Source organism: Artibeus jamaicensis, unplaced genomic scaffold (assembly GCF_021234435.1).
Source record: "Artibeus jamaicensis isolate MK-2021 breed Jamaican fruit bat unplaced genomic scaffold, CSHL_Jam_final contig_388, whole genome shotgun sequence".
Lineage (NCBI taxonomy): Eukaryota > Metazoa > Chordata > Mammalia > Chiroptera > Phyllostomidae > Artibeus > Artibeus jamaicensis.
Genome location: NW_026521813.1, coordinates 1,523,636 through 1,538,393, shown reverse-complemented (window position 1 = coordinate 1,538,393; position 14,758 = coordinate 1,523,636). Strand labels below are relative to the sequence as shown.

The window sequence follows — 14,758 nt, the reverse complement described above, 5'->3', positions numbered from 1 at the left end:
CAGGTCTAGGATGAGTCTGTGAAATTTGCAGTTCATAAAAGATTTTTAGAGGAAGAGAGACTGAAACCATCTTTCAGAAATGAAACCCCTAGTCTGAGCCAAAAAGAGAGGAAATTAACGTGATAATTAGCATAAAAATGATCCAGTATCATTGAACTTCCTGAGGACCCCAACCCTCAGAGAAATACACTCAAAACTAGGTTCTTTTGCAAACAAGTGCCTCACAAACCAGCACCTTGGGACCACCAAAAGCTAAATACACCCCACTAAATATGAGTTCACAATAATTACAAATAACATGAGAGAGAATCATCAAATGCAGAAACCAGAAAAATTAACAAAGAAACAAGTAAATATAATAGAAAATATAAAACAAACTGGAATGTTTGTTCAAAATAATTTAAGAGAAAAGAGAATGCACAGGTAAATAATGAAAGTATATGAAACAGATTAATTAGAACCTCTATTAGTGGAAAATATTGTCACTGAAATTAATGAATAGAATAAATATTTAATTAAACACAATTGAAGAAAGTATTAGTGATCTGGAAATTAGGCCTAGTAAAAGATCATTTATAAGCCAGAATAGATAGATAAAAAATAAATGTAAAAGAGAACACAGAAAATAAGAATAGAATGAGAAAGTTAGTATACATTTAATAGGAATGAATATAATATAATAGAAATGTATTCTAGAAACAGGACACAAAGATTGAGGGGGCAGAAATATTTTATCAGTTAGTACATAAGAATTTTCCAAAGTTGAAGACAAATAAGATATTCAGATTGAAAGAAATTTTAATAAGCTAAAACGACTTCACATAAACTTAATCTACATTATACCAAAGATGGAAATGGAAATCCTCAAAGATACTACACAGAAGAGACAACCAGTCTGTGAAGGATCAGCGGGCACTGGCACTTGCAACAGGAGGCACTGAAGTCACATTATGAAAGTGCTAAGGGGAAAATAAACAACGGCTCTATCTAAAAGATCATTTGAAAATGAGTATAACTTTAAAAAATAGTAAGTCAAAGATTTGAAGGAGTTACTATTCATAGAACTTAACTAAAATAATTGCTGAAAGATTAGAAAAAAGTACGCTACACTGAAAGTAGGTGAGAATTCAAGAAAACTTGTTAAGAAACAATAGTGGAATAAATTGCATTCCACAATTACAGTAGTACTGTAAAGCATTACAGTATTAGTTTAAAATGAGTAATAATATAACAAAAACTAATTTGAGGGATTCAAAAGCAAGGCAGACTAAATTACTAAGTATCAACATGGAAGGAAGAGTAAAACTGAACTCGTAAGCACTAACTGTCTAAACATAGGGGGAGAATAACATTGGGGTGGGTAAAATAAGATAGTGAGATAAATGATTGGAATCATAGGTTAAGATTATATTTGGATGCTCTATAGGTCAAACAGTGGAGGACATATTTAATATGAAAATGCATGCATTTTTATTGATTTATTTTTAGCAGAGAAAACATGTTTGGAGATGTGGAACATAGAATAGTTTAGGATGGAGAAAGACTCAGTAAGACCAGTGGGGAGACTGCTGTGATCAGTGTGATGACAGTCAGCAAAGACCTTTAGCGGGTTCTATCTCTTGCCTGCAGGTCAGAAGGGTGGATATGAAAGGCATTATGTAGCTAGTATTTGGAGGAATTGGAAACAGAAGATAATGAGCCCTGGCTGGTATAGCTCAGTGGATTGAGTGTGGGCCTGCGAATGGAAAGTTGCAGTTCGATTCCCACTCAGGGCACATGCCAGGGTTGCAGGCTGGTTCCCTGCAGGCCAGTTCCCTGCAGGCCAGTTCCCAGCAGGGGACACACGAAAGGCAACCATACATTGATGTTTCTCTCCCTCTCTCCTTCCCTTCCCCTCTAAAGATAAATAAATAAATAAACAAATAAATAAATAAATAAAATCTTTAAAAAAAGAAAGAAACTGAAGATAATGGAAGGAAAACAATCACTGAACATCGTCGCCTTTTGACATCTGTCTTTGCAGAAACTCATGATAACAACCATGTGATGATATTTGCCTCCTTTTATGTACAGATCAAATGATCCTAGGAAAGAGGCAAATTATTTGCCCAGAAGTCCTATGTGATAAATTGTAAACAACAGTTTAAATCCAGATTTTAAGATTCCATTTGTTCTATAAACATAGCATACTAGTAAGAGTTCCCAGAGAGAATGCTTAGAAGATAACTTCTAACTTGCAACTTAAATAGTTCTGGGGTTCAAATCAGATTTCATACATCTGATTTTTTAAAAGAAAATCAAAAGAATACAATAGTTGAAAGGAAGTAGCAATATGAAAAGTTGATATTTAAGTAAGATATACATCTTTCATCAAAATACTGACTTTGAGTGGTAGGCACATGGTGCAATATACAGATGTTTCATGGAAATGTACACTGGAAACCTATGATCTTATTAAGCAATGTCACCCCAATAAAGTTAATAAATACATACACACATACATACATACAGTATCAGGCCATATTTTTGAGAGAGAAAAGGATTGCAAAACTGAATAAAGATTGGATGGGATTCAAATCATAAAGATAAGCATAGGAGCTAGTTCATGGAGATAGAAACAAAGGAAAGAGGTAGAATGCAAATAAGGGACAATTTGAAATAGAGAAAAAATAAGTTGAAAAACTCAATCTAAACTGGAGTTCTTCAAGATCCAGAAAAAAGAGGAAAACGGACCCACAGGTAAACATGGACTTGTCACTTTAAGAAAAAGTAGGCACATGATAAGGAAAGAAACTTTTACAGTACATTTGTATTGTGGAAAGAGTATTAAGAAACTGGAATTTTTAATCAACCAAATATGTTCTGGTTGGATATCTGTCTTATCCAAACTCTTAATACACTGTATAATTGCTACCAATAGTCTACACTAGTGTGCACAGCTATTTCAAGGTATTTGTTCTGGGTGCTTTCCACCAACAATGCCAGGAAAGATGCTAATTAATGCCATTTGTGAGAGCTGGTGTTGCAATTTGGGCACCTGTTTGCAAAGAGCTAGTCTGAGAACAAGTCATTCCCCATAAGCCTGCTAAACAGCTGTCAGATGGACAATGACGTTAATTTACTACTGACTGGGGCCACGGTTGATGTTGACCTACACATGAAAGACTGGCTTTCCTATCGCTGATTAACTGAGCCATCCAGTGCCTTCTGGACTATTTTTATTACAAACAGGAAAAAAACATGTTTAAATGTTTTATTCCTCAAGATTCAAGTTAGTATTGCAATGCTTTTGTTTGAAAGGAAGGATACATTTGATTTGAGCAAATTAGATCCCTCACAGGGATGCACATGTATTGCCAAAATAGATAGAAAGCTGATTTGAAGTAGGCAGAGGATGTTTGCCTGGCAACCATTGCTGTACTCTCTTCCTAATGGAGAACCATTTAAGTCCTCTGTGGCTCTGAGTGTCACAGCTGGGATCTGCTTTGCCAGCACAAAACTGAAGACTGAGTTTTATTATTTTTTTTAGGTTAGATACTATTAACTTCATTTCACTTTAAAACTTTCTTCACACTCCACCTGCTGAACCAGACACTTCCAACTCAGAAGCTGCACTGTCCCTTTAAGCCAGGTATTTCTCATGCTATTTGATACCAGTGTTTACTATGGGCTACACTGATGAGTGAGATAAGGCAGCTTTCAAGTGTACCTCACTTAATCCTATGACCTAATGTGAGCATAGAAGGACATTGACTCATCCATTCACTCATGCATTCATTTAATTTTGTTCAATATATTGAGTACATCCTCTAGGTGCTGGGAAAATAAAGGTAAACAATGTAGACAAAATCTCATTCTTCACAAGACTTATATTCCAAAGGTGGAGAGGGGGAAAAATATATAAGCCAAGTAATAGGTGGCACAATGGCAGGTAAGTTTGAGCGCAATGAAGAAAAGTAAGATGAATGATAATAGTACCATATTAGATAGGGAGTCAGGTAAGACCTCTCTGAGAAAGTGACCAAAAAGCATATGGATCTCTGTGGGAAGACTATTCCAGGCAAAAGAAAAAGCAAGTACGAAGGCCCTGAGACATGCACCTGCTTAGTGTTGAGGTAGATCCAAAAGACCAGAGTGACTAGGGCATAGTGGACGAGGGCAAAGCTGCCGGCTGCCCTCGGGAACCGGCTGGTGTAGGACACAGACCATGGCGAGGCAAGAAGCTTTTCTGTTGTGCAGTAGTTTGTGCTGATTATCTTAGGCTTGTGTGGTTTCATTTGAATTAAGAAAATGATTTTTTAAATGTTTTAACCAGATAGGCATACTTTTCCAAATCTTGGAGGAGACGTGATAACTGAGTCTCCTATAGATTCAATTACATAAATGATAAGTTGCAAAGTTTAAATAAAAACCTGGGCCCTGCTGATTCCAAAGAGGATCTTCTGTATTACATAATAAGGGTATAGTTCATACCTAAAAAATTCACTCTAACAAACTGCTACTGTGTCATATTCTAAGGCTGGGAACCTACCCTCAGATTCAGAAGGACTGTGGAAAATGATTGTAATTCTGTGATACAGTGATGTATCTGTAAGAGAAGAAATAACACAGAGAAGGAAGCTGATTAACTGTGTTTCAATATTTAGGAGAATCGTCCTGGTTGGTGTGGCTCAGTGGATTGAGCGCAGACCTACAAACTGAAAGATCACTGGTTCAATTCCCATTCAGGGCATCAGAAAAGAAAGAAAGAGGAAATTTAGAAGAACTAGTACTAAATCTAAGTGATGCATAAACATGAGATGGCATAAGGGAGAGGGGTGGAATAGGCAGTGCAAACACACGGAGTCAGGGAACCCATTACCTAAACAGAAAGTTGCATTTGTCAGAAATTCAGAGAACAAAGGGGCAAGGGCTGATCATTGATGCTATCTTATACCAGCATTTGACAGCATTTAGACAGCATTTGATGGCTGCCACTGAGGAGAAACAGGGACAGAAATGAAAGAAGAAAACTGGAAGATGTAAACTGCCTGATTGTGTTCTTTTATCAGAGTATGGGAAATAGAATATGTATGAAGATTTTTACTTTATCAAAATATTTTAAACAGTTTTAGAGACTAAAGAAAAACAAAATATCTGAAGTGACAAGATACATTTTTTAAAAAACTCCTAACTTTTTTGATTAGTTCAGATCGATTACCACCATTTACAGGATTTGTTGGCACAATCCTTAATGGGAAATCCATCATTAAAATTATTACACTTCACCCTTTCTATTTTGGTATTTCTCTGGTGTGTTAGTTCTTGATTTCATGACCTTTTGATAAATTAATTTTATCACAAATTTAGCAATGGAATGATAAGGATTAACCTTTAATAAACAAAGAAAAGTATATGGACCCTTACTACCATGTTACCCTCTCTTACTTTACCCTTCTTTTACACTCTAAGATACTTTTCTTCCCTTGGACTGTAAGATAAGCAAATATTAAAATTGATGGCATATTTCTCTGGCCATCAAACTAACTGAAGGCTTGCATCTGAATAGTTCATTTTGCTGCTGAAGACTTAGCTGAGAGGTTGTTCTGTTTGTCATCTTATTTTTTTGTTATTAATTTATTTCATTTAAAAAATAAAACAAAAATAATTTACCTTCCAGTCATGCCACAGTAGATCTCTAAAGTTAGAGATATCTTCTAAAGCTAAAATGCACTTGTGACAACTTTATTTTGCTGCTATAGGAAGATGTGTTTATTTTAAGAGGTAAAACAAACATCATTAAGTTTGGCTTGTTCATAAAAATGGAGATTTTAAAGTGTTTATAATCTCCCATCTCTGAGCACAGCTTACAATCTCCATGTTTACCCCATGCGAAAGTAATTTTTATTTTTACTTCATTAAAAATCTAAGTTAATAAATACTTTCTCCAGTGTGTTGAATGGTGTTCTCTCAGAATGAGAGAAGGTGGGTCTGTCCGCCTGCCGAAGTGTGAAGTGTATACACTCATTAGTTTTCATATGCTGGGTAGTCATCTGAGTGTGGTAAACACCCAATTTACAGTTGTGAAGTCCTCCCAAGCATTGCAATGCTGTTTTAAAGTTAACTCGCCAATTTTGAACACATTTGTTTGATGAAGATACATAGAAAAACAGTAATGAAGATTCTGATGTTTACTCTGTTCTTTTGACCACCCAGATTAAAGAACACCTTGCTAAGGGGCAGCGAATGCTGGCAGGTGATGGAATGTCCCAGGTGACCAAGACACTGTTGGACTTAACTCAGAGGAAAAATTTCTATGCAGGAGATCTTCTCATGTCTGTGGAAATCCTCAGAAATGTGACAAACACCTTTAAAAGGGCAAGCTACATCCCTGCCTCTGATGGCGTCCAGGTAAGGGAGATAATCCTGTGAAGGAAAAGACAATAGTGAAGATGCGACCAATGGCTGGCCCCAAGAAGCCAGTGCAGGCAGGAGGGACAGAGCGCTCACTCCTGCTTGGGGAAACTTCCAGGTTGTGCTTAGTGCGAGCTCTGGACAGTTCCCTTAGTCTTTCTACACCCCAATGTCCTCAACTATAAAATGTTCATAATATACCTCAAGGAGATACTGAGTGAGAACATGTGTGAAGTGTTTTGAGCACTCAGATAAAATACACTATAGCAAATCCAAGGTTGTATCATGGATTTTTTATTCCCACATTTAATATCACCATCTTGCCATAGGAGACTGTTAAAAGTGTATTAAGTATAACCAAAGCTCATTAACTATAACATCCAAAGAAGATGTACTTTAAGTTTTGTTTGGCGTTTGCTATTAGAGTGGAGAGGCCATATTTAATTTTGTGGAACCATTATATGAAAATATCAGGCAAATAGAAAATTGTTCTGGGTAAGAAATTTAGAAATTCAAATAACTCCTCACAGCATATTTTTCTTCTCATGGAAGTCTTCTAGAGCAGCTTCATTTATTTCCATAATAAACTTTAAGTACTCACCCAATTTCAGTATTGCCTTTGCCATTAAAACAAAGCTTGTCCGATAGCAAACAAAGCATATTTAATGCAACTCTAGTTTGCATTTCAGATTAACTCTTTTCGTGCTGTGGGCTAAAATGTCCTCCTGCCAAGGGTGCTGAGTTGAGTTCTGCATCTCAGAAATGTCCTTCCTGTATTTCTGCATAGAGTTAATTAAAGTGAAGGTTTGGCAAAATTCCCAGATCAGGTAGTTTTCTTTCAGCCTACTCTTCATTTGGGAGTTTTATTTGCATTTTACTTGAAAAATGCAGAGGGTTTTATTTGGTTTGATTTCTGTTGTTGTTGTTTTAATCAGCTATTGAGGGAAAGAGGAAAAGAAGGCCTTATGGACTATGGAATCATTCATAAATAATATGATACCCTGATGTGTATAGAGGCACATAGATTGCTTAAATATGTGCGAACACTGCTGCAAGTAACTGCTATGAGAAGGATTGGAGCTGCATTCTAGATCATATCACCACTGTCCAGGAATATGTTTCTAATTGTAAAAATACATTGGGAGGATAGGGCGGGGAGATTACCATCATCTGAGCATTCCAAAGATACTGTTTTCCTCACAAAGAATGAAACAGCTTTCCAGTTTTCAACCTAAATAATGTAAGCCAAGTATAGCTTTCCCCTGTAGTTCTGAAATACTTCTCTTCATTAGCATTTACATTAAGAAATGACATTTGAAGTCCTTGACAGAAAATAAAAGTTGTAATTTCAAAACTCCTCAGACATGTGCGCTCACGGTTGAAATATCAAACAGAATGGTGTACTAAATAACCTCCAGGGCCTCTCCTAGGTCTCGAGAGTGTGGGGTTTTAAGGTTTTAGGTGCTGAAGTTCTAGCAATTGAGATTACCAGGTTTTGGGGGAAACATTTTGATTGAAGTACTCATTGGAGTGCACTGACTTAATGAAAAATTAGTTTAACCAAAGGCTTAGTCATGGTCATTAGCTGTTTTGATTAAACAGTGATTTGGCTGACTATTTTGTTGTCATTGTGGCATTATCATAAATAGGGTCCTCCATTTTCATCCTAGTGTCTCATTAACCCTCCATATACACCCAAAATTCAAAGCATGCAGGTGTCCTCAGTCATTGTAGCACACCAGGAGCTGCATCGTTCTCTTGCCTTGCTGTTACTGGTGTCTTTTCAGGCATGTGGTATGCCCTCTTCTAGAATTCCATTTTCTTCCCTCTCTGCCTGTCAAAATCTTAGGCCAACTCTAGCAATCTTTCTGAATGCCAGACCATCTGAAAATTATCTTTCTTTTTTCTGAAATTCCATAGAACTTGTTAACTCTTTTATTCTACCTGTCACAAAAATTTTATAATATTTTATATACATTTACTGTCTTTGCTTGAACTCTAGTTTATAGCCTCCCTTAATATCTCCTATCTCTTACTTAAACTTCAATGCTCTATTTCCAAGTGTTCTGGGCATTTCTGACTGGCTAACATCTCAGGCTTAATATGACATAAACTAAACTCATCTTTAATTCCAAATTTTCTACTTTCCTTTCTAGAATTAGCAGTCTTTAGGCTGGAATCATAATGCCAACTTGACATACATGGGGAGATGAGGAAGGCAGCAGACTGTGATGATTAAGTGTGCTTTCTCAGTAGGCAGAATCCTGAGCTTCGAAGTCTTGGCTTTGACACTTACATGGGTGATGCTGGACAAGTTACTCGACTTCTCTGTGATTCAATTTTCTCTTCCATTATATGGGATAATAGTACCTACCTTATAGTGTGAGTGTGAGGATTAAATGATGAATATAACAGTTACACAGAATGCTGCATACGGTAAGAGCTCAAAAAATGCAGCCCTTGTTATCCTAGAAGCTGAATAATACTTTGATGGAGCAAAAGCCAGAAGCATCCCTGGATTGCAGGTGTCTGCTACCGGTGCGGATGTGGATTGTTGTATCTCTCCTACCAGGAAAGGAAGGCCAGGCGTTTCTCATGTCACTGACTAGGAAAGGATGGCAGTGTTTTTTGTGTGGGTTTTTTTTTAGCTCTTTCACTTGGTATAGAGGAAAAGTACCGTGGAAAATGGGAGTCAGAAAAGACACATTAGTCCTTGAGGTCGACACTGCAGGGCCATTCAACAGTCACAGAAGGCGTGGATGAGGAGAATGCCTTCAATCAATAACTGGGGCTCCTGGCTCAGTGGGAGCCAGGTCGCGAACAGGACCATATCACCCAGACGACAAGCACTCCAAGTCACGAACGCCTGCTGTTTTCTGTAGTTAACAGCCGAGAGGCTTCGTGGTGTTTCTCTGTGGTTGAGAGAGCCTTGTACAAGTAACAGCTCTTTCTAGTCAGTATTTAAACCCTACCCTTACTATAAAGGGGAAAATGAGAAATTCAGTGCCAAATAACTTCCTTAAATGGGTGAGATATTAGCAACAAATTTTGCTTCATAAATCAACATGAGCATACCCTACCATGAACAAAATTTAGTGGATGGCTGCTGCCTGTGAGGAGCCCATGGTCTCCATGGGAGAGCATAGAATATGCAAGGCAGTCAGATGGGAAGAGGAAAGGAGGCAAGGATGTTATAGGAACATATATAGTGCAGCCTAACAACTGGTAAATGCCTTGGGATGTAAATAAATGGCTATGATTTTATTTCCTTAAAATACAATGAAATGTCTCATAGGTAGTTGTCTTTTATTTTTTCCTTTTTTTTTTTTTACATCCTTATTTGAGTACATTTTTCCTGGCTTTTAGAGAGAGAGTGGAAGGGAAACAAAGAGAAAGGCAGAGAGAGGGAGAAATGTGAGAGAGAATCAACTGGTTTTCTTCTCATATGCTCCCCCAGTAGGGGATTGAACCCACAACCTGGGTATGTGCCCTGACCCCTCAACCTTTTGGTCTATGGAATGATGCTCCAGTCAACTGAACCACCCCAGCCAGGCCCAAGAGGTAGTTTTGTCTTTTTGGAATCCCGTTATTTTCTTCAGAGTCTAGAAAATACTGGGATGGGGATTAGCACAAGGTACAGGTAGTACAGTTTTCCATTGTGATTCCATTTATTATCTTAACAAGGTTCTAGAGATTGGAAGTCCAAAGTGATTTCTTCTGAGCCTCTTTCCTTAGCTTTGCGTGTGGCTGCCTGTCCCCAGTGTCCCCACATGGCCTTTTTTTCCTGTGTGCCCACCCCTGGTATTTGTGTGTGCCCGATCTCATCATCTTATAAGAATACCCATCAGATTGGACAAGGGCCACCCTAATCGCTTCATTTTAACTTAATTACCTCTACAAAGGCCCTACCCCCAGATACAGATACATTCTGAGGTCCTGGGGACCTCAAATTAATGGATTTGTAGGTAGCCACAGTTTAGAATAAGGAATCTTGAAGAACTGTGAGAATTTCCCTTTAGCAAAGAGGCATGTGCTAGGTCTCTTCCCCAGGGAAATGACCTCCTATGGCTTCTGCCTATAGTGTTACCAGGGCTAAACTTGTAATGGTCACATGCTTCTTGCACATGATAACTTATCGAAGTATCAGCCAGACCTGGCCAGACTTGGTGATGGGTAACTACCTTTTTCCTCACGTACAAAGTATCCTCTGTCCAGATTTGAGGATGATTTTGCCACCCTAAGTTATGATGTTTGTATAACTTTGCCAGGCTACCTCTGGGGAAAAATCATTTAGTATATTTAATTGTATTCGTTTCACTAACTTTTTGGCTTTTTATTTTTAAATGAGGACCCCAGGGCAAGGCCCGGTTTATGCCCACAGGACTGAACGTTGGCTACTGCTTCTTCCCACAGAGACTCCCCCGTCTACTGCACCTCAAGCCAAACCCACTCTGCTACCATTTGCTAGAGCCCTTGATCCTGAACTTAGCCTGGAGAGACGCGTACTGTTGAGTAAAACACTGTCCACCCAAACTGTTCAGACATTCCATGAACCAATGAGATTACTGTCGAAGATTCCTGGATCCCTGAATGTTCTCATGTCATTTTCACAACGAGTCAGAGTTTCTGTGAGGTTTGTGACTAAGAGGAAAAATAGATGTCCTTAAAAACTGGCTTTTTGCCCCTACACTAAGGAATGTTAGGAAATATTTACTTGCATAATTTGCTCTCACATTCCTCTGAATCTGGCAGATTGCAGTGGTCAAACCAGACAGGGTGCCTCGCTGGCAGAGCTCTCTGATCCGGTCAGGTCATCTAGGTGTCTGCGGACCCCACTGCTGACTTACCTGACCTTCGTACCCCAACCCTTTTGTTCCCTGAGTTCTCTCCTGCTTTTCCAGTGGCTCAGTGTCTTATCTCTGAGTCATATTCTGTGCATACTTTAGTCTCTGAAACCTGCTAGGGGTATCCTGGATTATATAATCTCCTGTCTTTCTTTCTGACTCCACGATAGTCTCTAATTGCCAATGGCCAGTGGATGTGCTGCTGGGATACGTATTCTGCATGAAAGATCCAAACCATAGTATAGTGACTCTTCGTGCTGGTCAATTGTGAGTGATCTGTTCACACGTTAAAACAAAAAAGTTAAAGTACTCTTTAGGGATTGGTTCGCTTCTAAAAAAGTTTACAGCAAACTCAAGATGATTTGTGTAATATTGCTACTCTTTCTCAGTCTCACTTCTGTATGCTTCCTCGAATATGGCACTGAGAAGCAGAGTCACAGCCCCATCACAGGGAATCGAACATCTGTTATCCACGTTTAACCTGAAACCTGGGTGTGTTTGTCATTTTGTGTGGTTCCCTAGAATACGCTACCATCATCTCTGGCCTCAATAAACAAAACAGAGTACCTTAAAAAATATTTTATTTTTTTATCTTTAGAGGGGAAGGGAAGGAGACAGGGAGAGAAACCTCAGTGTATGGTTGCCTCTCGTGCGTCCCCTGCTGGGAACTGGCCTGCAACCCAGGCATGTGCCCTGACTGGGAATCAAACCGCGACCCTTTGGTTCGCAGGCCCACGCTCAATCCACTGAGCTACACCAGCCAGGGCAAACAGACTACTTTCTGATCTCCATGTTTTTACTCTTAACACTTCTGTACTTTGTTTTCCAAGCAGTAGCCAAAGTTACATTTTTATTTCTAAACAAACTCATGTCATATAACCATTATAGGATCAAGGCCCCACTTTGCCTAACTTTTGCCTCTCTGTTCCCCCGTATTAATGTTCTCCCTCCCATATTCCGTCCAGCCCTCTCTTCAAGACAACAGTCCCCCAATGTATTGGCTTTGCTTCTTTTTCTTAAACTTGTCCAGACTGTCCCTTTCCCCAGGGAAACCATGCTTCCTCTTCTCAGTTTCCCCACACCTCTCTTCCTCAGGTCTTCCCCTGGATGCCTCCTTCTCAGCCCTCTGTTCTCAGGTCCAGTGTCACTTCCTTAGGAAGTCTTTCCTGCTCACCAGTCAACCTACAACAGTTTAACACACACACATACATACCCCTCCCTGACCTGCGCACTCTCTATCCCCACACAATTTATTTTTGTAACACCCTCTGAAATCATCTTATTGTTAACACTTGTTTACTTATTTACTGCCTTTCTTTACCCACTAGAGTGTACGCTCGGTGATCGAAGGAACTCTCATGTATCTTGCTCACTGTTGTATCCCAGCACTTAGAACAGTAGGACAGATAGGTGGCTGAGATTCAGTTAATACTTCTCAAATAAGTAAACGCATTTCTGCTTTTGGGGCATTTTCCACGTCTCCCTCACCTTTCCATTCCCATATGCCCTGCTTTCTGTGAGGCCTTCATAATCAGTGCTTTGAGTTTTTGATGAACTTTCCCAATACTGTTGCCATCTCCAGTCTTTCTGGGCCAACACCCCTTCTCCTGGCACCTGGGTTATATTCCTACACCTCTCTTTATGCCATTCTTCTACTGAACAAACCAGCAGTATACTATCAAATGCATCCTTTCAGGGGTGAGATGGTAGTAGTGATGCATAGGGAAAGTTTGCTGTGTTTGGCAAACAATGATCTGTATTTAGGGAAGAGAAAGCCCTTTCCTGGGTTGTCGCTGGGTCTAAACCTGAGGACCAAGGTCAAACATGCATGCTTTCTCTCAGGACCTCCAGCTTCTCAGTAGTACACATCTGTGCATCCGGAGCCATCAGAATGCCAGTTTACTTAGGGAAAGCTTGATCCCATACTTACTCATGATAACTAATTTTCTTATCCATGAAAATAAGAGTCAATCCCTTTCTGGGCATAGTGAGAACACTGGAGACATTAGATATGTGGCAGTGGAGGGTGTTGAAAGGAGGCAGCAAATTAGGTGGAGACTAGTTATTGATTTTTTAAAAAGCTCCTTCAGATGCATACTGCATGGTCATATACAGAGTACCCATGCAATCAAATTGAAATATTTGAGTATTTATATTTTCCCCTGTTTTATGCAGCATACTAGGGGCACAAGAGTGAAGAAAATACAAATAATCCCAACTAGATTATAGCTTGGTAGAAGGAAAAAGCCCTAAACTGATCATCATACAAATGCATCATAATTTAAAATTCTGATATACTTTAAAAGGACACTACACAGTGCAAGCCCAAGTCAGCATTTTGTCACCTGTCACCCTGTGAGTGAGTGCTATATGGCTGGCTGGCTGCCTGAATTACTTTCCTGTCTTTTATTTTAAAGTGAAGGAGCAATTATTCATCCGTGGGTAAGTGCATGGTAGTTTTGCTGAGGCACTTGCAGAGTGGAGTTGGGGATTGTCATTCTAATTCACCCTGTATTTGGGAAAGCCAACTATCAGAACAAAGAACAAGGGCCCCCTTAGGGTAGCTATAACCTCTTTCTTCACATTGTATTTTCATGGTTGATTACTTCTATGAACTGGCCGTTGCCTTTTTCTGTGGATCTTTTGCAAGGCCTGACTGGCAAAAATATTAAGAAATGAAAATAAAAATCTTCACTGAAAAAAAACAGAAAAAAACATGCAGATTCAATATATTCTGGGAGGGGGGTGACCTGGTAAAGCCTTTTTGAGGAAACTGCATATAAATCTAGACATGAAAAACAGGAAGGTTTATTTGAATAAGAATGGGAAGTAGAGGAGTCAAGGGATGAGAACATGACATTGGCCCAGAAGCTGGGCAGGGAGCTGGGAGTTTGGGATGCATGAAGTCTAATGAATCTGGAGTAGAGAGTAAGCCAGTTAATTAGACTTGAAGGGACAGAAAAGGGCTAAGATCATGCATGCCTTGCAGCCATGACCTGCTCTACATAGGGATTAATGACCTGTCCTGGGTTGTGCTTCCTTAGCCTAATGGCTAGTCCCTGCCTCCTTGTTCAAAAACTTGTTTTTCTTATGCTTCCCCTATATTTCTAGTCAGGACCAGCACTATTCCTTACAACTTTCAGTTCTGCATTATTAAATCTATTCCTTAGGGCTCGTCTTTGTCTGTCAATGCCCCAGCATTTTTGCTGGTGGGCTAGGAGAAGGGAAGCTCAGATATCTTAAATCACTAACCGAATCTACAACTCTTTCTAAAAGGGATTCAGAAAAGGCTAAACACTATGACATGCTCTAATATATCTATAGAAAATCGTATGCAATCCATGAGGAATTTGTCAACTGGAAGCAATCAGGCATGGGACAAGACATATTTACTGCTGTCCGTAAAAGAGAGTGTCCTTAGTCTCATGCAGTCCAGTCTAGGAATTGCACTTTGAATGTGTCAGAAACATGTGCTTTTTTTTCAAATGTAATTTTACTCTTTTAACTGTTTTTCTGCTTCA

The 14,758-nt window shown here is 39.1% G+C and overlaps 1 protein-coding gene across 1 annotated transcript in view; it reads left to right on the top strand.

Moving 5' to 3' along the window:
• Positions 1–14,758, top strand: part of ADGRB3 (adhesion G protein-coupled receptor B3) — a 736,029-nt gene that overhangs the window by 330,379 nt on the left and 390,892 nt on the right. Inside the window, exon 10 of the mRNA XM_037139787.2 lies at positions 6,196–6,390. Within this exon, the coding sequence (XP_036995682.2) occupies positions 6,196–6,390 (195 nt within the window). The remainder of the gene's footprint in view (positions 1–6,195; positions 6,391–14,758) is intronic.